At 40.3% G+C, this 23,097-nt stretch overlaps 7 protein-coding genes across 7 annotated transcripts; 5 read left to right on the top strand and 2 right to left on the bottom strand.

Annotated features, from left to right (window-relative positions):
• Positions 1-678: 678 nt before the first annotated feature.
• EAE98_008779 (uncharacterized protein) lies at positions 679-1,596 on the bottom strand (the record flags this gene model as incomplete). Its single annotated transcript, XM_038956402.1, has 4 exons — positions 679-927; positions 982-1,154; positions 1,202-1,276; positions 1,329-1,596. The coding sequence occupies 4 exons, from the start codon at positions 1,594-1,596 to the stop codon at positions 679-681; spliced, it is 765 nt and encodes a 254-aa protein (XP_038807114.1).
• A 2,987-nt stretch (positions 1,597-4,583) lies between these two features.
• EAE98_008778 (uncharacterized protein) lies at positions 4,584-5,835 on the bottom strand (the record flags this gene model as incomplete). The annotated part of the gene is made up of 3 exons (XM_038956401.1): positions 4,584-5,232; positions 5,298-5,545; positions 5,601-5,835. The coding sequence occupies 3 exons, from the start codon at positions 5,833-5,835 to the stop codon at positions 4,675-4,677; spliced, it is 1,041 nt and encodes a 346-aa protein (XP_038807113.1). The 3' UTR covers positions 4,584-4,674.
• Positions 5,836-6,788: 953 nt separating this feature from the next.
• On the top strand, positions 6,789-7,925 carry EAE98_008777 (uncharacterized protein; the record flags this gene model as incomplete). The annotated part of the gene is made up of 1 exon (XM_038956400.1): positions 6,789-7,925. The coding sequence occupies one exon, from the start codon at positions 6,789-6,791 to the stop codon at positions 7,923-7,925; it is 1,137 nt and encodes a 378-aa protein (XP_038807112.1).
• A 1,753-nt stretch (positions 7,926-9,678) lies between these two features.
• On the top strand, positions 9,679-10,320 carry EAE98_008776 (uncharacterized protein; the record flags this gene model as incomplete). Its single annotated transcript, XM_038956399.1, has 2 exons — positions 9,679-10,151; positions 10,212-10,320. 2 exons carry the CDS (start codon positions 9,679-9,681, stop codon positions 10,318-10,320), a joined length of 582 nt encoding a protein of 193 aa, XP_038807111.1.
• A 2,413-nt stretch (positions 10,321-12,733) lies between these two features.
• EAE98_008775 (uncharacterized protein) lies at positions 12,734-13,451 on the top strand (the record flags this gene model as incomplete). Its single annotated transcript, XM_038956398.1, has 2 exons — positions 12,734-13,156; positions 13,239-13,451. The coding sequence occupies 2 exons, from the start codon at positions 12,734-12,736 to the stop codon at positions 13,449-13,451; spliced, it is 636 nt and encodes a 211-aa protein (XP_038807110.1).
• Positions 13,452-15,200: 1,749 nt separating this feature from the next.
• EAE98_008774 (uncharacterized protein) lies at positions 15,201-16,981 on the top strand (the record flags this gene model as incomplete). The annotated part of the gene is made up of 3 exons (XM_038956397.1): positions 15,201-15,561; positions 15,617-16,826; positions 16,924-16,981. 3 exons carry the CDS (start codon positions 15,201-15,203, stop codon positions 16,979-16,981), a joined length of 1,629 nt encoding a protein of 542 aa, XP_038807109.1.
• A 4,457-nt stretch (positions 16,982-21,438) lies between these two features.
• EAE98_008773 (uncharacterized protein) lies at positions 21,439-22,785 on the top strand (the record flags this gene model as incomplete). Its single annotated transcript, XM_038956396.1, has 3 exons — positions 21,439-21,545; positions 21,674-21,832; positions 21,897-22,785. 3 exons carry the CDS (start codon positions 21,439-21,441, stop codon positions 22,783-22,785), a joined length of 1,155 nt encoding a protein of 384 aa, XP_038807108.1.
• Positions 22,786-23,097: the final 312 nt, after the last annotated feature.

The following is a 23,097-nucleotide window of genomic DNA, read 5'->3' as shown; positions in this document are numbered from 1 at the left end:
CTTCATTCTGATTTGAAACCTTCACTCTGCTCGGCGTCAAAAAGAATGATCATTAAATGTTGCGTCAAGGCCTCACTTTACTCTTACTTCCATATCACCCAATCAGTTTATCGATGCAGATATGTACCTAGCTCATCATGTATCTTTAACCTCAAATTTATCAAACAGCGACCTCAAAAATAAACGCAACAGTAAATTTTCAAAGTAAATCTCAATTTCCAAGAACCCTCATATAACTCTATCTGTTAATTATGCAACAACCCCCTTGACACTCAATTCAAGAGCTGTACTCCTAGCAATGCGCAATATGAAGAAGTCCAGGTTTCAGTGATTCATTAGAGATGACTCGTCATCGCTCTCCAACCGTCAACTCGTTACCATAAAGCAATTCTACTTGATGTAGGGAGACATCACGGTTTCAAGATGTTCTATGAAAAGAGAATATCATAGGGTAATCTTTCGAGAGTGCCCGGGCAGTCAACTTATGCTTTGTAATCCTTGTAAGCAACTCGAATGAATCACTCTCTCCTAACGCCTGAAGTCTAAGCTCCTCTAACCCTGCATCTTTGTAGGAAGATTCATAGCATACCATGATACGCCTATCAAGATAACCTCTCTCTCTTAACCAAAACTACTCACCATTTATCTGGTTTGAAAGAAGCTCCTATAGAATCTCATCTATGCTACTTTCAACAGACAGTGAGTGTGGCAGCGACGCTCATTGCAATCTGGACACAGCAGATATGCCATCGCTGACATAGAAAATAGAACTTCAAACAACGCAAGGGTAGAGAATCCAAGCATCAACCAAGACCTATGCACTGGGATACACACCTCATCAGTGCACCGAAACCGACCTCCAAGGCCTACCAAGGCGGATACAAAAACGGCGTTCGTAACTATAAGTATGAGAGCTTGAAACGATGCCTAAATATTTGAATTAGTATATGTTTTAGAGAGGATAAAGAAATATCTACACACCATCTCCATGTACAATCTCACATCTGAGTCAGAGTCCACTTTGTTGGAAGGCCTACTACTTTCCAAAGTATCAAGGCCTACCCAGAAAACTGTGGCACCAAATATACAACCGAGAATGTAAAGAACAAAAAGCACGGTGATGTTCGTGTACAGGCTTCCGTCAAGATAAGAATCTATAAATGTCAGTAGAGTATGAGCTTCAGTAAACACAGAAACTTACCGAGCCATTCGAGATGCTCCAAAACACTCCTCGGCAAATCTTCTCCAAAATCTTTTAGGATCATCATTCCTCCCTCTATATAGATGATCAGTATGTATATTTGCACAACAACTGTTCCGAGACTTACCATAGTCTAAGCAAATCTTCTCAATTACAAGATTCTGACTGTCCGTAGTATGATAATTGCTTTTACAGACACGTGCAAAATAAAAGTCATACCGATCATAAGCGGATATTGGAGAGCCCGCAAATAGATTTAGATCTCTCGTATCTAATGATACAATTGGCTTAATCTTGAATCCCAGAAAGATTATAAGTATAATAGTGATATTGGCCAAGATGGATGGTATCCCAACCAATGTTGAATTTCTTTGACACCGGGGCTGGGGTCTCATTGTGACAGTATGCTTTCGTTTTGTTGGGGTTGGCTTTAATTTTCGATGGTGTAGAATTCTTGATTCATGAACGCTCACTCATAAAGTTTTCTTTTTTGTTGAATCGAATTACTTTCGCTAATCTAAATCTAGGTTCTGAATAATCCACCATGTGATCGATTTCCGGGTCTACCGCAGAGTACCTGATAGTTTTACCGTACTGGGCCGGAATGGCTGATGCCTATAATAGATTACTTTTATGATGTATTAATCTAGACAGCGAGCTTAGAGCTAGCTCTCCTGAACATCTCAGACCGTATCAACCGTATCCCGCGGTATTTTCAATTGTCTTTCTAGATCCTAAAAGAATAGTCGATTCGGAACGCCAAAACCTTCTTTATCATCCAGTACATCATGTGAACATCATACGACATACAACGTACAGTTCAAAGGTCCCAGGGAAAGTCTAGACTTCTCGTCTAGCCTCTCAATAAGCTAGCATAGAAGCGACTAGTTGGTGTAACATCTGGACTGATTGTGAAGTCTGATCGTTTAGTTATTCAACACCTATCTATATTTTATACTATATAATAACAGTGTATTAGATGCATAGGATACATTAAATGATATCGAATTGGAATATACTTGCCATTCACAAACTTGACACTTAATCTTTCCTTAGAAGCGAGCCGGGCCAACCTCTAGTGAATAGGTACTCAAATGCTTGTCCATCCCACACTCGGTGGGAATAGAGCTTCTGTAACTTCTCATACAAGATCACAATACATCCTTGAAAATGAGTGAAGTGAAAAACTCCCACGCTCAAAATGAAAGAAAATCTCACATCTTCTCATCAATTTAGTCTGACATCCCGTCCGAAACTGAAATTCAAGTCGAGCAAACCCTCTGATAATAACATGACAAATAAAGTCCTTGACTCTATTATCTGTAAAACCAATACAAGTATCGAAACCCCCACTAGAATCCAACTCGCGTGTACCGGAATACAAATCTCAGGAGTGCATTCCAAGCCGTGAATAGCGCGTGCTGAATCCCACACAAAGAAGATTTCATTCACCGTGAGTAACACGAACTCGACGATGGCGTAGTTACCAATATTAGAATAAGTTCTAGAAAGGAAGTAAGAGTAGTCCTATATAAGTCATTACGTAGAATCCTTGCGGAGACTAGCTGTCCCTTAATAGGGTTGGATACCTGAAAAATTCTAGAGAAGAGGAGAGAAATCAATTCCCCAAAATAAGTTGAAGAGGAGAGTGACGTTGTTAATGAGTAGTTCAAAGAAATCGCCTATGAAAAATAGTAAGATAGAAAAGGTGAAGAATTTCGACGCCTTACCAAGCTTGAGAATATGTTTCAAAGTGTTTTCTGAAGCCCCGCGACTGAAGCGGAGGAAGATTTTTCCCCAGATACAGTGTATGGCTGGGAAAAACTGTCAGCATCTTTTCTTGACTACTCGTTATTGCTATTTACGCTTTACTTACCAAACCATTGACAAAGCTCATTGGATGATTGATTGTCAAATCCCGCAATACGTTCATTTCTTCCGCAAATCTTCATGAAGTATATCGTAATGGTCATAGACATTCTCTGGTGATCCTCCAGCTATCTTCAGATCCCGCATATCTAATGATAGAATCGGAATAAAGTTGCATCCTAGTATGACAATGATAATTAAAAGCAGTATAGTCATAGCCCTTGAAACGATGACTCACGTATAGGTTTGTTTACACCGAGGTGTATCTCTCAGCATGATAATATGCTTTTGACGTTGGTAGAGGAGTGAAGCCTGAGGGCTCCAGTATGCTTTACTTTTACACGGGTATTTGATGCAAATTAACTCCAATTATCGTGGTAAAGGTCGAGGGTGATGCGAAGGGTGAAATATGCTTTAATGGCTAGATGATGTTGTTTGAATAATTCCGGATTCCTAAACCGAACGTAAAGGATAATATGCTATATTGATACCGATGCATTGGTTGCAAGCGCGAAGTATCCCATACCTTTACATTGATTCGGCATCGATCCTATTACCTGAATGGAAAGAGTTGCCGTGTGTTGACTGCCACATATACAATTTATTTAAAACCATCAGCCGATATTCTCCTTACCTCAACTTGTCAAAATACAGCAATTCAAATCATACACGAAACCGAAAACCAGTTATTGTAGCTCAATAAGATTATCGTTACTTGCACATCTATAAAACAAATCAAAAGTGATGTTTAGAGGTAGTGCATCTGCCGTTCTTATCCTCAGCCAAATTTCCTCAAAAATCCGTCAACATACTCTCATTATCTTCAAGTAACCTTCTAGACGAAGCTTCCTGCGGAAGGATTAATTTTTAACACCTACTTCTAAGTGAGAGACCTTCAAAATAGCGGCGAGTAGAAAACAGGAGATGTAAGACCGAATAAAGGCAGTGAATCTCGCTTGGAGATACAGGACTTTAACTAGGTACCTACCTATTCCTACTATCCAGCCCCCTTTCCTTTCCTTCCAACTCTAATAAGATTCAATCGAGAAAGGAATTGTATGTATTATTCATAACAGAGATGTCGATGTACTCTTCAGTGTTAGTAAAAATGGGTAAAAGAGAAAACACTCCTTTGACAGCGCATGCCAAGTTTACATTTCGAAGGTGATGATGGAATCGCATGATGATGTATTTGTTTAGTGATGATATTATGACTATTTTGTGGTGGAGGTTCAAGTCTTGACAACTCTATAAATAGATTAGTGAATACACTATTCACAATGAAGAAGTAATGTGTGAAAGTCCTTATGTGAATACTGTTTCAACATCACATGAAAACATAAGACATGAATATGAATCAAAGCCGATGGAAAAACAACGAGTTTATTAAATCCCCCAACATCTCGAACGCTCTCAAGCATAAAGAGTCTCAAATTAGACTATTCTCAAAATGTTTAAATACACTGCTCATTGTCGTTCACTATAAAATCCCAAAGCCAAAAACTCCAACTAAATCCTACGAAATATCCGCCCAACTCCTAACCTGAGATTAATATCAAAACCAGGTATTTTACATTGCTTTACTAACTCTATAATCATAAACTTCAGCCTGGGCCACGTCCGTATCCTGCATGCATTTGAGGTGGAGGTCCTGGAGGTCCCCGTGCGTATTCAACTCGAAGTGGAGGTGGGGGTGGAGGTGGAGGTGGGTGCCCTCGAGGTTTCCATATATATGCATCTAGAGGCGGCACTCTTCTCATTCCAGGAGGCATTGGCATTCGCATCGAGGCCGGGTCCCCTCTCGAAATAGGCCCGAGGTGATCTTGCCTAATATTGTGGACCGGGATCTGTAATCGTTCAGCCTCATCATCAGGTCCAGATTGAATTGAATCCCCGTCATCTAGAGAATATCGACGTGTATCCTCACCGTTTCTTGGAGTATCCGAAAACGCTTGGATCGCTCTCTCATTCTTAAGTGTCCCCACAATCAGGATCTCCCTACTCACGAGACTGAAGAGCACAGCCGTGAACCCCAATCCAATAATGCTAGTGCCGACTTTAACAGTAATATTGTCATTGCTAATGGACTGGATTTGGCACTTGTAATCAAGCAAGATCCATGGACAGGCTATTGCAGCCGCAAGCAAAGTAAAGAAGGATATCTAGTTACACTATGTAAGAACACCGCTTTTGAGATGGGTATAGGGAGAAAGAAGAGAATACATACAAAAGCCATAGTATTCTCGATTTTAGGGTGATATAGATCATTCAAATGGACTTTTAGGCCGAACAAGCCATGGGCGAGATGGGCGAGGCCACTCAGAAAAAACAAGGCGAAGATGATTTTGAGATTTGGAAGTCCTGCGGGAATATTTAGTGACACAACAATGTAGAATATTGATGATTTATTTCGAAAATGGGTATTACCAGAAATTGGAGTATCTTCCGAAACAACTGCGGGTAGTCCACCATTTGCTGATCGAAAGTGTTAGCAATTTTCTGCCCAGACTTGATCGGGGTTTCAATCCACCAAGGCTATAGCATCCGTCGTTTTTGCCGTTAACTATCGATCTGCAACCTTCAAAATAATATATCAAATATAGATCATACTCATCGTCAGGAGCATGTAACTCTAGGAGAGGGGTTTTCAGTACTCCTGCAATGAGAATAATTATTGCGAACGTCACAACCAAAACGACGAGAAATATTTGAAAGTACTTTGGATGTGTCTTGACCTTATCCGTGAACTTCCTATGAATATCCATGGTGGTAAATATTAGATAGATGGTTTGTTTGCTTGTCGTCGTATTTTATTCTCGAGGTTTGGGTGTCCTGTGTTGTAATAGTTGAGAAGTTAACAAGTTAGAAATGGACTTCTTTGACTTTTGTATGGCCAAGTGTAGAATCCAGGAGTCATAATACATTTGGTCTTGACTTCGATGAGTAATAGTCAGTCACTTGAAGTTGACTTTACCAACTCTGACTCTTTACTACATGCGATTCACTGGAAACACACGAGCATGTGCCGCTCAAAGATGGATAAAGTCATAATTTCATATCTTCTCAACCATTATTTGGAATAATGCTGACTACCATGGCCATTCATCAACTTCTCTTACTCATTCCGCACGGCCAACACTGCAGGAGCCCATCTCACCAGAGTAAGGACATTTATTGTGAATGCATATTCCTTACTGTAAGGTCGAAAAATGGTGATGATGGAGGTTATGACGCCTGCGAAGCTGGGGACAGAGTATGGATCATTTTCATCATTATAATTATTAACGGATGTGATTTGGTATCCATGGATGTGGTGTCCTATGTAGGAAAACTTCATTTCAAACTCTTCAATATAATTCGAATTAAAGGTATATACCACGGTGCTTGCTATTGTGAAAACCACTCGTCGAGCCCCAGAATCACAGTACTACTGGAGTAAGTTCTGCCAATTCAGAAAAAAAAATCACACAGCTTGAGATAAAGTACCAAGGAAACCAAAGATCAGGAGAAAAGCAAATCTCAAGCGAGAACTATTTTAAGAACGATGAATCAAAAACGCCACCTCAATTCCTCAATATTCTCCCTGCATAAGCCACTGAGACAACAGCACAAAAGCAAAAAGATAAAGATAGGAAGGGGCCAGATAAACCATTTCAAACCCTCAATCCGCATAAAATCACCCCTAGGGTTTGCGATCTTTCATCATCATCTCTCGAAGATGTTCTTCAATTTCCTGTCGGGAGCACACGGTGTACCATGGAAATTTCTATTTCTATGCATCTCAGCGTTGATTATGATTCATTACATGCTGGTGGATATTCAGCTTAATGATGAGGCCATACCGGAGACACCAAAAGTAGTTGAAGGAGCAGCTATAATTCCAAATCCGACGCCCCCGAAACATGCAGGTTCTGCAGGAACTTTCGATGAATTCAAGGCAATGCTCGGTATCTTTAGTGGAACGGAAACATCGAATTCAGAAGATGCGAGCCTCTCAGAGGATACAACGAGTTTAGAAACCTTGGGACCCGGTCATAGGTTGAAGAAACCATTCCTCGGATCTAAGCAAGACACTCGAGATGATGAATATGTCTCTGTGTGCATGGCGGTCAAAGATCAGCAAAACGACTTACCCGAATTCTTCACTCACCATTACTATCATCTTGGAATAAAAAGATTTTACATCATGGACGATGGTTCTGATCCACCTCTTTCGGAAATGGAGGATTTGGGCATACCTCGAGAGCATGTAACATTCCAGTACTTCAATAAAACAGAACATACCCGCTACATGCAAGAACACGTCTACAAACTTTGTGTCGAAAAGTACCGGAGCAATCACACTTGGATGGCTTTCATAGACGCCGACGAATATCTGGAGATGACTGGAAAAGAAAATTTGAACGAGTTTCTAGAATCTTATGAGGAAGACGAACACGTCGGTGCAGTATATGTGTCTTGGATGACACATTCCTCTGCTGGCCTACTAAGCAGACCCAAGTCTGTGCGCCAGACCTACATTGATTGTATATGGGACGGAGAAGGACATAATGTGCAAGGTAAAACCATTGCCAAATTGTCACTTTATGATGGTCCAAACACCGTCCATCAGGTCCGATGTAAAGACGGAGCGATAGTTGTTGATGAAAACGGGATCAAGGCACCTGTAAGACGATATTCGCCCACGAGAAATCGAATAGCACTGCATCATTATGCGCTGAAGAGTCGAGAGGAATATCAAGAGAAAGTTGATCGAGGGAATGCTATGAGTGATCCGAAAAATTGGGGATTTTGGGATAGCGTTGAAGGTATGGCAGGTATAGAATGTCTTTCCATGACAGAATATTATCCATGAAGAAAGCATTGTCCAGGATGAGCTTTGGAAGCATTCGAAATGTGTATTGGTAATTTGAGATCGACACAAAACTTGTACTTAATACAGATCCGTATTTCCCAATTTAAAGTGCGTCCATCGTATTTGGTTGATCTCCTTGTCCAATGGTGTTGTATTAGGTTGGTTGATGGTAGTCCTAAGTCATTAATCGGGTGCCAGATGGAATTCCATGATCTTCATTCACTCCTCTGATATGATCTGTTAAGTGTGTTCGAATTCTCTCAATACAGACTGGTGAGGACAAATTCCACAAGTAGATCAGACCGTGTATTGCTATTGCCTGTATCAGAACAATATCCCGGAGACTTGGACTTCCTGATGGAGCAGTCTCTCACACAACAAAGCGTCGAGTCTAGAACAGGCGATGGGATTTTCCGGGCATGAAAAGTCTCAATGATAGAGATACTCCATTCCATCTTTGCATCGTGAAAGTTCAACTCTCTGAAGGCTGCTTCAAGAATCTCTGATTTCTGGGTCTTGATGAACAGTGTAGTAGTCACCTTGAATGCATCCGAGAATTATATCCACCTAGTACATACCTATATACGGTAGACACCTCCAAGAAGTTGCACTGAGCACATGGAACGAGGAGACGAGCCATCCAGTATTCCGTAGACCGACTGGTAGGTAGGTAGTTATTGCCAATCGGCCATTCTTCTTTTGGTCGATATCGACACATTGCGCAGAATCACGGTTCGCATGATGATGAAGCTGTGGACAGTTTGTGATGCAGATCTTGAGCACATTTCATGAGTTTCCAATGCCGCTCTTGTGTGCTTCAGCTGTCTAGGAATAAGCTTTGAGGTCAAAAGAGGTGGAAGTTGGTACGGGATGAGATAAGAAATGATTTAAAGTTTTAAAAGCGGCAGTAAATTGAGTGAGTTTTGGTAACTTTTAAACTTAATTTAGTTAGTCTGAGCGTGTTTGAGCACTTTATTTACCCACCTTGGCACCTTTTCAACACCACCTTCTGAACTGGTTCAAACAACGATGAATAATAATTTGAGCAAGATAGAGCAAAAAGAGGAAAGAAGAGTAAAAAAGAGGTAGGGAAACCAGGTAAAGATGCAAAGAGCCACGAAATCTTCTCAATTGCGGGCCATGATTCTTTTGGAATAGCTAGGTAACCTTTGAAGGTTTTGATATTGATATCTCTCAATACGTGCTCAATGATTAGGTATATTTGACACTCACTTGAATATTCACTTCAAACGACAGCCTCAGTATCAAACTCAACCCAACCTTGACGACCGTACTCACTCAAAGCAACTTGCTTCTTCCTCATCTTCATCTGATCTCCAGATACCCTTCAAACTGAACATACTGAAACCTTCGCAACGACGTCGCCTATTCGGAATATATCCCTAGGTAGTACTAGGTATTCAGAGCCTCATACCTTTCTCCCCCGGATTTTCATGCAAAGGAATCTAGAAACAGACACTTCCAACTGCCTCAGATCCACTTGTTTGCAAATATCTACCTCATAACTTCTCATCGTTCTTACCTCAACTATATTAAAGAGTTTCTGTCCTCTCTTCCTGAACATCATCATTCAATCAACTCAAGTTACTACTACCGTAATCCATTAATACTTATTTGCACGAAACGATCCGCCGGCGGTTCATACAACATCACTACAAATACCCATACATTTATTTTCCCAAGAAAACTTCTAATATCACCCAATCAAACTCTCCATCAACTTTCAGCCAAAATGGATATGTCAACTTCAGACATGGACATGTCCACCATGTCCACCACCATGTCCAACACAACCACAATGGACATGTCCATGATGTCAATGACCTTCTTCATCTCCAAAACTACCGCCCTCTACTCCACCATGTGGACTCCAACAACCGACGCCGGCTATGCAGGAACCTGTATCTTTCTCGTTCTCCTCGCTACCCTGTTCCGCGGACTTCTCGCCGTCAAAGCCTGGAAAGAAAGCGCATGGCTTGCAGAAGAAACCAATCGTCGCTACGTTACCGTTGCTGGAAAGGGCCCCAAATCCGAGCGTATCAGCATAGACAGCGACTCGAAGAATATGACACTTAGTGAGAATGGTGTTGAGGAGAATGTAATGGTTGTTAAGACACGTACCATGGGTGTTAGACCATGGAGATTGACTGTCGACCCTGTGAGAGCGGTTATGGATACTATTATTGCTGGTGTTGGATGGTTACTGTAAGTTTTCTTCTCGCAATCTATTTGATTTGTATTGAATATGGACTAATTGAGAAATAGCATGCTCGCAATTATGACTATGAATCTCGGATATTTCCTATCTGTCTTGGGCGGTACATTCCTTGGAAGTTTGGCATTAGGTCGTTATGTCATTGCGTTTGAGCACTAGACATATCAAATAATAAACAAACAACCTATAGATGTACTGCGGCAGGCAAGCAGCTTTATGGGATTTAATTTAATGATTATGATCATGAGATAAGGATGGATGGTTGGAGAGGAGTTTAGGATGACAAAGCGCACATCATTTCAAATAGAGAAATGGGTGGTGTTTTGACTTAAGGGGAGGAATTTGGGTATTATGACTCGTTAATGAAGCATGATTGTTAAATTACCTGATACGATCGATTACGATGTGATAATTCTTTGTCTGGATTTGGGATTTTGGAAAGGGGAGTTGGGGATTAAAAAGATGGCATAAATAATGCTTATTAGCATGAGCATGAGCATGAGCATCAGCATGGAAGGGGTACGATATGATGACCAAGAAGACGAGAGCTGTTATAAATTCATATAGATTACATCTATCAGAAAGAAGAAAGAAGAAAACCCACTTGAAAATAAGCTCTATTCCCATCTCGCGGCGATCACAAACATGATGTCCTCACAATGCACCCCCATCAAACCCAACCTACTATCTGAAAAACGCATTCAATCTCCAAAGAACTAACCTCCCATTCTGATTTCTATATCTGTAGTAAAATCATTTCATGTTATGTTATGTTATATTATATCATATCATTTAATTTCATCACACCACAATACTGAATAGTTTCTGCGAATACCCGTCATAGCTGCAGGATGTACGACCAACCTCGTCTTACAAACTCCTGTTGTGGATATGTGCTGCTTGGAGTTTGTGTTGTGTTGCGGTTTTTGTGGGTGTGGTTGGATGGATGGGGAGGGAGGGAGGGAGGGGAGGGAGAGGGAGAGGGAGAGGGAGAGGGAGAGAAGGAGGATGAGGATGAGGGGAGGGAGAGCCTGGATTCTGGGTAAGGAGTCGTGGATGTATGTTGTGTATGTGGATGTGGATGTGGATGTTTCTGTGGATAGCTGGGTGTATAGAAGGGTGTATAGGAGGAGGAGGAGGTGGAGATGGAGATGGAGATGGAGATGGACATGTTGTGTCATTATGTATATAATTTGTTATATATAATGATACGAGGTATGGAGAGTTGATATGTCGGGTAGGTATGAAGGCGACGCGCATATGGAAATTGGGGGGTGAGGAAGGGAGGAGGAGATGGGGTATTTGGGGTGAAGGTGTGAAGGTGTGAAGGTGTGAATGATCGGATAGGTGGTGTAACGGGTTTGGAAATGAGAGATAGAAGACAGAAGATAGAAGTAGATAATAGTATTACCTAGATAGTTATGAGGTATCATCAATATCAGAGATTGTAATAATATATATAAATGAATATGTACCTATAGATAATCATCCATCCACACCCAAGAATGCGTTAAATTTGAGTCCTCGCAAATAGACATCGTATCTTCATGAATTCTCAATCCATTTTCTCATTTCCGTCGATTCTGATTTCTCTTGGGAGTCTATCGTAGAGTTCTTGGAATTTCCTGCGGATTTTATGTATAGATAGGTACAGATACAGATACAGATATAGATACAATCTAGTCCATTCCATTCCAAATCCAGTAACCTCACATCACACCAAACCAAATCCCTCGCCTACAAACTTCAACTTCGCAATACCTACTAGATAACCAATCTAACATCCAACAACCCATTTCCTCATTCCCAATCATGGACACTACACGTTTGACTATTGTATTTATTAAACATGTTATCCCAACCTTCCAAGGTTATTTCGATCACGCCACCAATTCAAACCACCAATGATTACCTACTAGGTATCTATTTCGACCTCTATCCCTACCTCGCACACTAGCACACCTCTACCTCCAACACCTCAAACCCTTTAAGAAAGAAAATTTCCCCACTCAGGTCACGGTAGATGATATGAAACAGAACATGTTCCACTTCACGAGATGATTCTGTCGTGTGAATAAGATATGATATGATATGATACCTATGATAAGATATGGGATCCCAAGAATATCATGCTCATATTATCTCTGTTTTGCTCTCATCCTCATGCTTTATTCTCTCCTATCTTGCAAGCAGCGAGCTTGGTATGATTTTGATGGGGCAGAAGCTAGGGTATGTGTGGTGTTGTGGTGATGTTTGATCGTGGCATAGTTTTATGCTGTATTTTGAGGGGGGTGGAGAGAGAAGAGGGGGGATGGGGGGATGGAGAGAGAGAAGAGAGCATGTTTGTTGAATGTGCTCATTTTCTCGGATGAGTGGGACGAGGTGCTTTGGAGGGTGTGAGAGAGAATTGTCGGTTATATTGCTATTGGGGACTTTGGTGGTGAGGATAAATATAATAGAATATGTTGTGTCTATTTTGTAGCAATATCGTCTTATATCATTTAATCGTATCTTGAATTTTAATCCAGCAACACCTACCTAATTACCGCTCACTCTTCTCTTTCTATCAACAATGTACACCACTACCCCCTTCTCCGCGCTGGTCGCCTTCTCCCTCCCCCTCCTAAGCATCGCTCATTTTCTCCTCTCCTACCCCGCCTCCCGCGGTTTTAACGAAGACACACTGTCCCAATTTCCGTGCGGAGGACAAGATACTGTATCTAGCAATCGCACCCTCTGGCCTCTATCTAGCGGTTCCATTGCTCTAGACATGGAAGATGCGTCTGCAAATATCGAGGTGCTTATTGGATTTGGTAACCATGTGGGAAGTGCATTTAATACCGTTTTACGACAAACTTTTGCCGAGACGGGGACGGGAAGGTTTTGTATGGAGGGGTTGGTGGTGGATGGGGTGGGGTGGAATGTGACGGAGGGGATGAATGCTACGATTCAGGTCGTGACTGGGGAGGCGGGGACGAGTGGGGGGTTGTACAATGTGAGTTTGATAGGTTTCTATGGAGGTTGTGATGAGAGATATGGGGGAGATGGGATGAGTTGCTAATGAATCTTCATTACAGTGTGCGGATATTACTTTCTCGAAAAATGTATCGCTGTCTGTGGGAAGTTGTTCGAATGCAACGGATGTGCAGACTACTGCAGCGACAGTTGCAGGAAATCCGAATACTACGTCGACTTCGACAGAGTCTAGTTCTGGGGCAGCCGCATTTGGAGGAAATTATAGATCGGTGGGATTGGTGGCTGCTGGTGTTGTGATTGCTTCGATGTGGTGATGTTGATAAACTATTTCATAGCATGTGTAACCTAGTGTACACTACTAGGTACCTAGTATTTAAAGTAATAGAGTATTTTTGCTGGCAGATGTCTTCATTACTGACGGTTAAGAGAGGACAAAGATTTCCCTCCCAAAAATGATAGATAATTAGGAGAAGCCAAGATATCCTTTTGATAGGTGTCGTGTAAAACATTGTATGAAACTATACCAAAACATCACTGAAGTCTTGGAATCGGAATACTTCTTTACACACGGAATAATCTTTTGCCTACACTTGATGGCTGTATTGCATTGTTCACTTGGATGTACAATAAAGAGAGGCCTTTAGAGGTTCTTTTTGTGCCTCTTAATGACGTATCTCTATCCTATTGTCGATCCAACCCAGAGATCTACTCACATGTAGTGATGAATTCACACTTCCTTCTATCGTATGGTAGTATCCAAACAACCGAACACGTTAATAACATCCCCTCCTTAACCTCGCCCCTCTCCCCTCTCTCCTCTCCCCTCACCAAGTGATCGGAGGCATAATATGAAACCATGCGTATATCGGAATGCGACATGAGACAAACAAACCGACCTCGGTCCCAAGTTTCCTGTTACCCGGAAGCATCAAGAAGCAATGATTGGCAATACAAATCCAATGCGATAATCGGACAGATGCGGAAGGATGACCGGAAACGATTTCTACACTGAGTACTCGTATACCGGGACCGTGGACCATTGTTACTCGACTGAATCGAGTAATGCAATACATTTACATTTACATTTACATTTACATTTACATTTACATTTACATTTACATACCTCGGCTTATCAAAGTCTAGGCGATAACAGATAACCGGTCTTTTGTACGGGTTATCGCCCGAGGATAGCCAGGAGCCAGGGTTAGTTACATTGTTGCCCAGCATTTGACAAGGTGTGCAGGGCTGGAATTGGTATCAGAAGCAGAAGAAGGTCTGGAAGGAAGTTCTCTTCTCTGAGAGTCTCTCCACATGCAAAAAAGTCAAATGAAATGAATGAATCTCATCATATCAAGATGAAGATTTGATTGTTGAGGAAGATATGAGGATACTGGTTACTCAACAATTTGTTTATATATACACACATATATATGAATCTACCTAGGTACTTGATAGTGAACAATGTCATTGACTAAAAACTCTAATGGAATAGACGATATCGACATCATCTATTTTGTCAAAGCCCTGGAGATCTCTGTTAGTAGGAGTGCTGGTATGATTAAATCTTTATCGTCATCAGGAATGAAGTACTAGTGGAGGTACAAACAAACAAACAAACAAACAAATCCATCATCCATCCATCATCCATCCACCCATACATACATCCATCCATAAAGAAAAAAACGTAAGGCGGCGACAACCGACAAAAGGGATTTCCCCACATTCACAAGCTTAAATCTCAAAGCTTCTAACCAAAAGCTATCTTTCCCCTCCACCCGAATGGCATGCTGCTCTTGGACTTAGGAACTTGCATGCCGAGTGGCTCCTCATTGCCGCGACCAAGCTCCTCATATAGTCATAGCTAGTAGGTATCTTTCCTCTTATTCCCCTCATACATCTTTGAAGTTTTAAGTTGAAGTTTCTTTCATATCTTCTGCACTTCTCAATTCTTTCTAATTTGACATCTCTCTTGACATCTATCTGATATCATCCTCACATCGAATATATACCTACAAGATCAAATCTCATTTCTATCCATATACCCATCAAAAGAGTTGTCCAAGATGTCTCAAGTCGAAGCTCAGTTACAGGGCGTGAACATTTCCGGATCTATCACAGATTTGAATAAAAAGATTCTCAGTAAAGATGCTGTTGCATTCCTTGCTCTCCTTCACAGATCCTTCAATGCAACCAGGAAAGAATTACTTCAACGCAGAGTCATCCGACAAGCAGAATTGGATAAGGGTTCTCTACCAGATTTCCTCCCCGAAACAAAACACATCCGAGAGAATGATGCTTGGAGGGGAGCACCACCTGCGCCGGGATTGATTGATCGCAGAGTGGAAATCACTGGTCCTACTGATAGGAAAATGATTGTCAATGCTTTGAATTCAAATGTTTGGACATACATGGCCGATCTCGAAGGTATGATTCATGTATTCCAGTAGTACATATTCTTTCAAATCTAACCTGCTCATAGATTCCAGTGCTCCAACATGGGATAATATGATCAATGGACAAGTCAATCTATACGATGCCGTCCGAAGACAAGTCGATTTCAAAATAGGCGAGAAAGAATACAAGCTCCGTACCGATCGTACACTCCCCACACTCATCGTCCGACCCAGAGGATGGCATCTCGAAGAGAAGCATTTCACCGTCGACGGCGAGCCCATCTCTGGTAGTCTCTTCGATTTCGGATTATACTTTTTCCACAATGCGAAAGAACTCATCGCCAGTGGATTCGGACCATATTTCTATCTCCCCAAATTGGAATCGCATCTCGAAGCTCGTTTATGGAATGATGTATTCAACCTCTCTCAAGACACCCTTGCCATTCCCCGCGGAACCATCCGAGGAACCGTTTTGATCGAAACCATTCTTGCCGCGTTCGAAATGGACGAGATTATCTACGAACTCCGAGATCACAGCTCGGGTCTCAATTGTGGAAGATGGGATTACATCTTTAGCGTCATCAAGAAGTTCCGCAACAATTCCAATTTCGTCCTCCCCGATCGATCGGCCGTGACCATGACCGTCCCTTTCATGGACGCATACGTGAAGCTCCTGATCCAAACTTGCCATCGAAGACAAGTACACGCCATGGGAGGAATGGCCGCTCAAATCCCCATCAAGGATGATAAAGCTGCGAATGACAAGGCCATGGAAGGTGTCTATGCAGATAAAATCCGCGAAGCCAAAGCCGGTCATGATGGTACGTGGGTCGCGCATCCGGCACTCGCATCAATCGCTTCCGAAGTATTCAACAAACACATGCCTACCCCCAATCAAATGTTCGTCCGTCGAGCCGATGTGAAGATTGGACAAAATGATCTCCTGAATATGAATGTTCCGGGAGCCGTTACCGAAGAGGGGATTCGCAAGAATCTCAATATCGGATTGGGATACATGGAAGGCTGGCTCCGGGGCGTCGGCTGCGTCCCGATTAATTATCTCATGGAAGATGCAGCGACGGCCGAAGTGAGTCGTTCCCAATTATGGCAGTGGGTTAAGCATGGTGTGAGCACGGCCGAGGGAAAGAAAGTCGATAAGGCGTATGCGTTGCGATTACTCAAGGAACAAGCGGATCAGTTGGCGAGTAAGGGAGCAAAGGGTAATAAGTATCAGTTGGCGGCTCAGTATTTCTCGAGTCAGGTTACTGGGGAGGATTATGCGGATTTCTTGACTACGTGAGTTTTTTTGTCTCATCACATCCTATCCTATCCTGCCCTGTCTTTTCTTTGATGTTTTTGGGAAGAAAATCAATCACTAACACATAACAAACAGTCTTCTATATAATGAAATCACCGCGGTGGGACAATCATCGCCTGCTTCTAAATTGTAGTCGTGTGGTCGTCGTGTAGGTAGTTTGTGGGTGCGTGGGTGGATATGATATCATGATATCTGAATTATTGTTATGATTTTGGGTTCGGGGATTTGTTTATTTTTTTATTCATTTATTTATGTATTCATGAGGGTTTTAATGATACATGAAATGAAATGAAATGAAATTGTAAAATGAAGTATGAAATATGAAATACAAAATATGATTTCTTCTCTGTGATGTATTATTTTATACTGCTGAAGGGTGAGGGGTGAGGGGTGAGAGGTGTTCTCTGGGTGTGATTTGAGATGATTACTCGAGTAGGTAGGTAGGTAATTTATGATGAGCTTTTTTCTAGAGGTTTGATGTTTTTTATTGCGCTTGTTGTTGTAAGTCTTACTTTATTTCTTCTTTTTCTTTAATTTTTGATTTACTTTATTTCTTCTTGTAATTCTTCTATGTACGACTTTCTAATTTCTGATTTCTGATTTTTCATACTCTGTACTTTGTACTCTGTACTAACTTTGACTTCGACTTCGACTTCGACTTCGGTTGAGACTTTGACTCCGATTGAGACTTCGGTTGAGAATGGAATAAGAGAGGTGTAGGTGGTATAAGAGAGATATAGGTAGTATAAGAGAGATATAAATGATATAGGGTATAGAGTATAGAATATAAATTATAAATAAGATAGGATTAAATATTTATTATTAAGTATTTATTAGATAGATTATTTGAGGGAAAGGAAAAGGAAGAGAAAAAGAAAGAAAGAGAGAAAAAAAGAGAAAAGGAGAAAAAAGACAGGGAGAAAAGAAGAAAGGGAGAAAAAAAAAAGAAAAAAAAAAGAAAAAAGGAAAAAAAGAAAAAGAAAGAAAGAAAAAAACACAGAAATAGATTGAATTAAATTAAATATAATAGGATATAAGAAATTGAATTGAAAAGCTTTTATTAAATTAAATATAATTATTAAATAAATAAAGAGTAAATATGAAATAAATAAAAAACGATATATTAAACAAATATAAAAAAAATATAAAAAGAACGGGAGAGATATATAAGAACTATAAGAGTTTTAATTGTATTGTTTGTAAAATTAAAATCTAATTATAAATATATAATAATAATAATGATAGTAATAAATATTAAGAATATAAAATAAATATTTATAATAATAAATAAATATTAATAATAATATATAAATAAATTTGAATATAAAAATTTAAAAATTTCAAGATCTAAATATCTATATAGGGATCATTTATATATATATAGTATTAGTCTTAATATTTAGTTTCGTTTTATATATTCAGTTTTTCTATTTTTATTAAATATATTATATGAATTTATGAATTTAGAGATTTATTATATAATAAATCAAAGTTTAAGTAATTACTATTAATTTTTATATTTTTTTATAAGAGTATTAGAAAAATCAGAACTATACGTTTTTATATGAGAGTATGTATTAGCTTGTATAAGTTAAATTTATTATATAAATTTTTGGAAAATCTAAAAATATGTTTATATAGAGGGGATGCTTGTATAGTATATACTCGTATAGTTAGGTTTATTTGTAATATAGAGAAAAGTAGTAAATAGATAGTAAATAAATAATAAATATATAATCTATAAATAATAATACAAATCTTCACATCTTTATATCTTAAACATCTATAAATCTAATCATATTAGATATCGGTTCGAAACAAAATCCTAGGTAGATGGGTAAATCCTAGGTAGGTAGATACGTATAGGTTTGTAATATGAAGTATGGTGTAGCACAAGGGATGTGGTACGAGGATGTAGTACGAGGATATATATACAGTATGTAATATGTGTGGTATAAGAAGGATGGGGTGTGTAATACTAGGTATTCTCAGAGTTGGATTCGAGGGTTTGGGGGTTTTGTGAGAGGGTACTAGGTAGGTAGTTGGTGGTGTTTTGTGGGAGGAGTGGGTGATTGGGTGGTGGGTGATTGGGTGGTGGGTGATGGATGTTTTTTGTGAGGGGAAAGATTGGGATGTTTGGATGGGAGGATGGTTAAGAGGATGGTTGTGTAGGACAGAGGTGTGAAAAGCGAGGAGTGAGGGTAAGGATTGAAGTATGTATGTAGTGAGAATTGAGAATATGGTAAGTGAGGAGTGAGGAGTGAGGGGTGAGGAGTGAGGGGTGAAAGGTAAGCAGTGAGAATTAAAGTCTATAATAAATGAGGGGTTTGAGGAGTGATATAATATGAGTTATATAATTATATCTATATAAACTCACCATACTAAGTCCGAATACTAGATATCTATCAGAATTCTCAGAGTCGCTGTTCAATACCATCTACCTAGTATCCACTCACCCATCTCCTAGCGCCCTCCTCCACGAAAACCAATGCTCGACACGATACCCGCGTCCTACCTCGCATATCATTCTATTACGTAGGACCTCATGGATGGATATCATCTTCAGCCTCATTCATGGACGTGGAAAAAACATGGCTTTTGTCATATGAACGATGGAGACCTTAGGGTACGATAACTATATTCATAGTACGTATCAGAGACGAAGAAAAATATGTGGTCAGATTTGTGTTACTCTCGGATGGAGTGGTGAGTGGATGGTGAGTGGATGGATGGATGGATGGGTTATGGATGTGTGCGCTGATCCTTCTTCTTGGCATGGCCTTGCAAATATTGCTGGGTGGTTTTTGGAGCCCCACATACATAGATACATACTTGGTACGAGGTAATCTTTATACATGGAAATTTTATATAGATGGTTGTTGGATGAAGGAATAATCTGATGATGATGATGATGAATAATGAGATACCACCCCGAATATCAAGAGAAGAAAGAAAGACAGAAAAGATATAAAGAGTCGCTCATCTTACAATCTTTCTATCCATCCACTCTATCTAGGTAATTGGCAAGTGTTCATTCCATCCTCGGTATCATAGTAAGGCGTATGAGAAGTGAAGTGAAGTGAAGTATTCTCTGTATATGTAGGTAATAAATATGTCAGTACTCAAGTGACTACTCCTCCTACCCTCCCAACCTCCCACCAACATCGGAAGTTTTTCTCTTTCTTGTTTATCGTATTGTTGACGGGATACAGCATGGAGTGTATGTATTATGTATGTATTATGTATGTGGGAGTGTGTGTTGTGTTTGTGTAATGAATGGTTCGTAAGATTTGGAGATGAGTGGTTCTGTCGTGTTACTTGACTTTGGTTGTGGAGGTGGAAGGAAAGGGAAGGGCTGTTTGAGTACTGCATCTGCATATATACTGGGGAGATATCGACCTCATACTCATCCATCCTTATACTCATACTCATACTCATACTCATACTCATACTCATACTCATACTCATACTCATACTCATACTCATACTCATACATATATTTGACTCTCATCCCATCTTTGAATCAACTCTACCTTCCTACTACGGAATTGATTCTCTCGAGAATTATCTGGCCGTACCCTGGATACTTCACGTATAATATATACGAGAACGAAACCTCATATCAACTCTCAAGGTGTACGAGGTATTCATTCATCATCGATTACATACAATACAGTACAGTACAATACAAGCATCATTCTTTTCTCTCTTCATTCTTCTCTCTTCACTCTTTACTCTTCACTCTTCACTTCACTTTACCCCTCTTCAATCTTAATCCCCTTATTATTTAACCTTTTCACATTTATTAACTTTTCTCATCATCGATTACATACAATACGTATTATCATTCAAATTACTCCATTCCATCCAATCACCATTGGAGAAATTCTAATCCTTCCTTTCAAGGAATCCAAAACATCTTTTCCCATAATTACGAGGAAACATCCAGGTTCTCACTACCAGGAGTTGGGGGGGGGGTATCCAACAAGGTGTTTTTATTGACATCTCCCTCATTTCATCTGGAAAGCTTTTCATTCGCACGCATCCTGTCTATCGTATCCAATATCCAACATCCAACATCCAACATCCAACATCAAAGATCAGAGATTTCTTTCAAATCATATCAACCGAGTAATCTCTCCCGTTCACGTGCAAATCAAAGGTCAAAAAAGGAAAAGAGAAAAGAGAAAGAGAAAAAAAGAGTGGTTATCAACTACCTACCTACCTATCAAGGTTCTCAAAATTCAAGGGTCCCCATCTCCCTCTCGAGCACGACTTCACACTTTAAAAAGACTTTCCAAAACATACTTTCCTCTTAATCCATTCATACAGATACACCATCACAACCTTTTCGGTCATATCAGATCGATCACCTCTTCCTCTTTCTTCGTCTCTTGAAGTGTCGATCTTGGATCTTCATTCTCTTATACTTCATACACTTGATAGACTACATATCAACTGTTTGATAGTCGATCTACCTTTGTTTCTTCAAGCAACAATTGTCAACGTCGGCAAGACCGCAAGACTGTGATACGACAATTCCTCGAACTATCCATCTTCAAACCAAATCGTCACACTCAAGTCTTCAAGATGACTGACTTCAACCCCAACATGGTCGATCTAGACACCGCTGATCCAAAAGATGTCATCTGTTATCTCGGTCTTGGTGAGAATGAGTACAATGGAAAATTAGGAGCGTAAGTTCTGTCTTTACTTTCTATCATTTCTTGTTTCCTGTTTCTTGTTTCTTCCTTCTTATCATCCTTCATCCTTTACCCTCTATCCTTCTATCCTTTTGAAATCAACTACTAATCAATCTTCATAGTCGTGTCTCTGCTCTCTTTGTTATCTTGATCGTCTCCTCGGCTGCTACCTTCTTTCCCGTCATTGCTGCAAGAGTCAGCTGGGTCAAGATCAATATCTATGTCTACCTCTTCGCTCGTTATTTTGGTGCTGGTGTTATCATCGCAACTGCTTTCATCCAGTAAGTTCTTTTTATTCTCCTCAACAAGTCTTCTCTTCACACAATGAAATCTAACATTTTTCAGTTTACTTGATCCCGCCTATGGAGAAATTGGTTCCGACACGTGTGTTGGAATGACGGGTGGCTGGGCCGATTATTCTTGGGTACCTGCTATTGTTTTACTTTCAGTCTTGTCCATCTTCATGATGGACTTTGCTGCTGAACAATATGTTGATCGCAAGTATGGCTTCGGACATGGTCCATCTATCGAAGATGTTGTCACCAATCAACCAGGCACTAACACGACTCGTCGCGCAACCCTTACACACAATCAACTTCATTCTGGTGATCAAGATCCAAACCTCTTCGACAACATCGCACAAGCTCAAGAATTGAAGGATCACAGCCCTGCATCCAACTCTTTCTCCAACGAAAAGGATGTTGAGAAGATTACAATTTCCTCTGAGATGGCAGAAGAACGTTCTTTCCGTCAACAAATCTGTGCTTTCTTGATTCTCGAATTTGGTGTCATCTTTCACTCTGTTATCATCGGTCTTAATCTTGGTACTGCTGGTGATGAGTTCGCAACTCTCTACCCTGTCCTGGTCTTCCATCAATCCTTTGAGGGTCTTGGTATCGGCGCTCGTATGTCTGCCATTCCTTTCCCCAAGCGTTTCTCTTGGCTTCCGTGGGTTCTTTGCGCAGGTTATGGTCTTACCACACCCATCGCTATTGCCATCGGTCTTGGTCTTCGCACAACTTATAACTCTGGTTCATTCACTGCCAACGTTGTTTCTGGTGTTCTCGATTCCATCTCTGCTGGTATCCTCATCTACACTGGTTTGGTTGAGTTATTGGCTCGTGATTTCTTGTTCAACCCAGACTTGACTCATGATAAGACAAGACTTACATTCATGATCTGTTGCGTTTTACTCGGAACATTTATCATGGCTCTTCTTGGTAAATGGGCTTAACTTCATCTTCTGGATTTGTTGAGCATTTCCTCTGGTGGACGTTGGTTGGTTTCTTATATCGGCGGATGGTTTTCTAGTTGATGGATGGTTTTCATATACCCAAGAAGATTTTACTTTCTTATGCGAGAAAATGAAGTTACACATGTGTAACTTGTATTTAGGGGGAATGGAATGACTGATTTGATGAATGAATGGAAATAAAAGTGAGATTGCATATTTCTACTTTTTCTTTTCAACATAGCATAGGATTTTTACCTTACCTTTCTTTACCTTAGTTTACTGAATGGTTTGATGATGATCATATGAGTTATG

Source organism: Botrytis deweyae (genome assembly GCF_014898535.1).
Source record: "Botrytis deweyae strain B1 chromosome Unknown BDEW_024, whole genome shotgun sequence".
Classification (NCBI taxonomy): Eukaryota; Fungi; Ascomycota; class Leotiomycetes; order Helotiales; family Sclerotiniaceae; genus Botrytis; species Botrytis deweyae.
The sequence above is the reverse complement of the archived record's forward strand: the minus strand, read 5'-3'. Positions and strand labels throughout refer to the sequence as shown.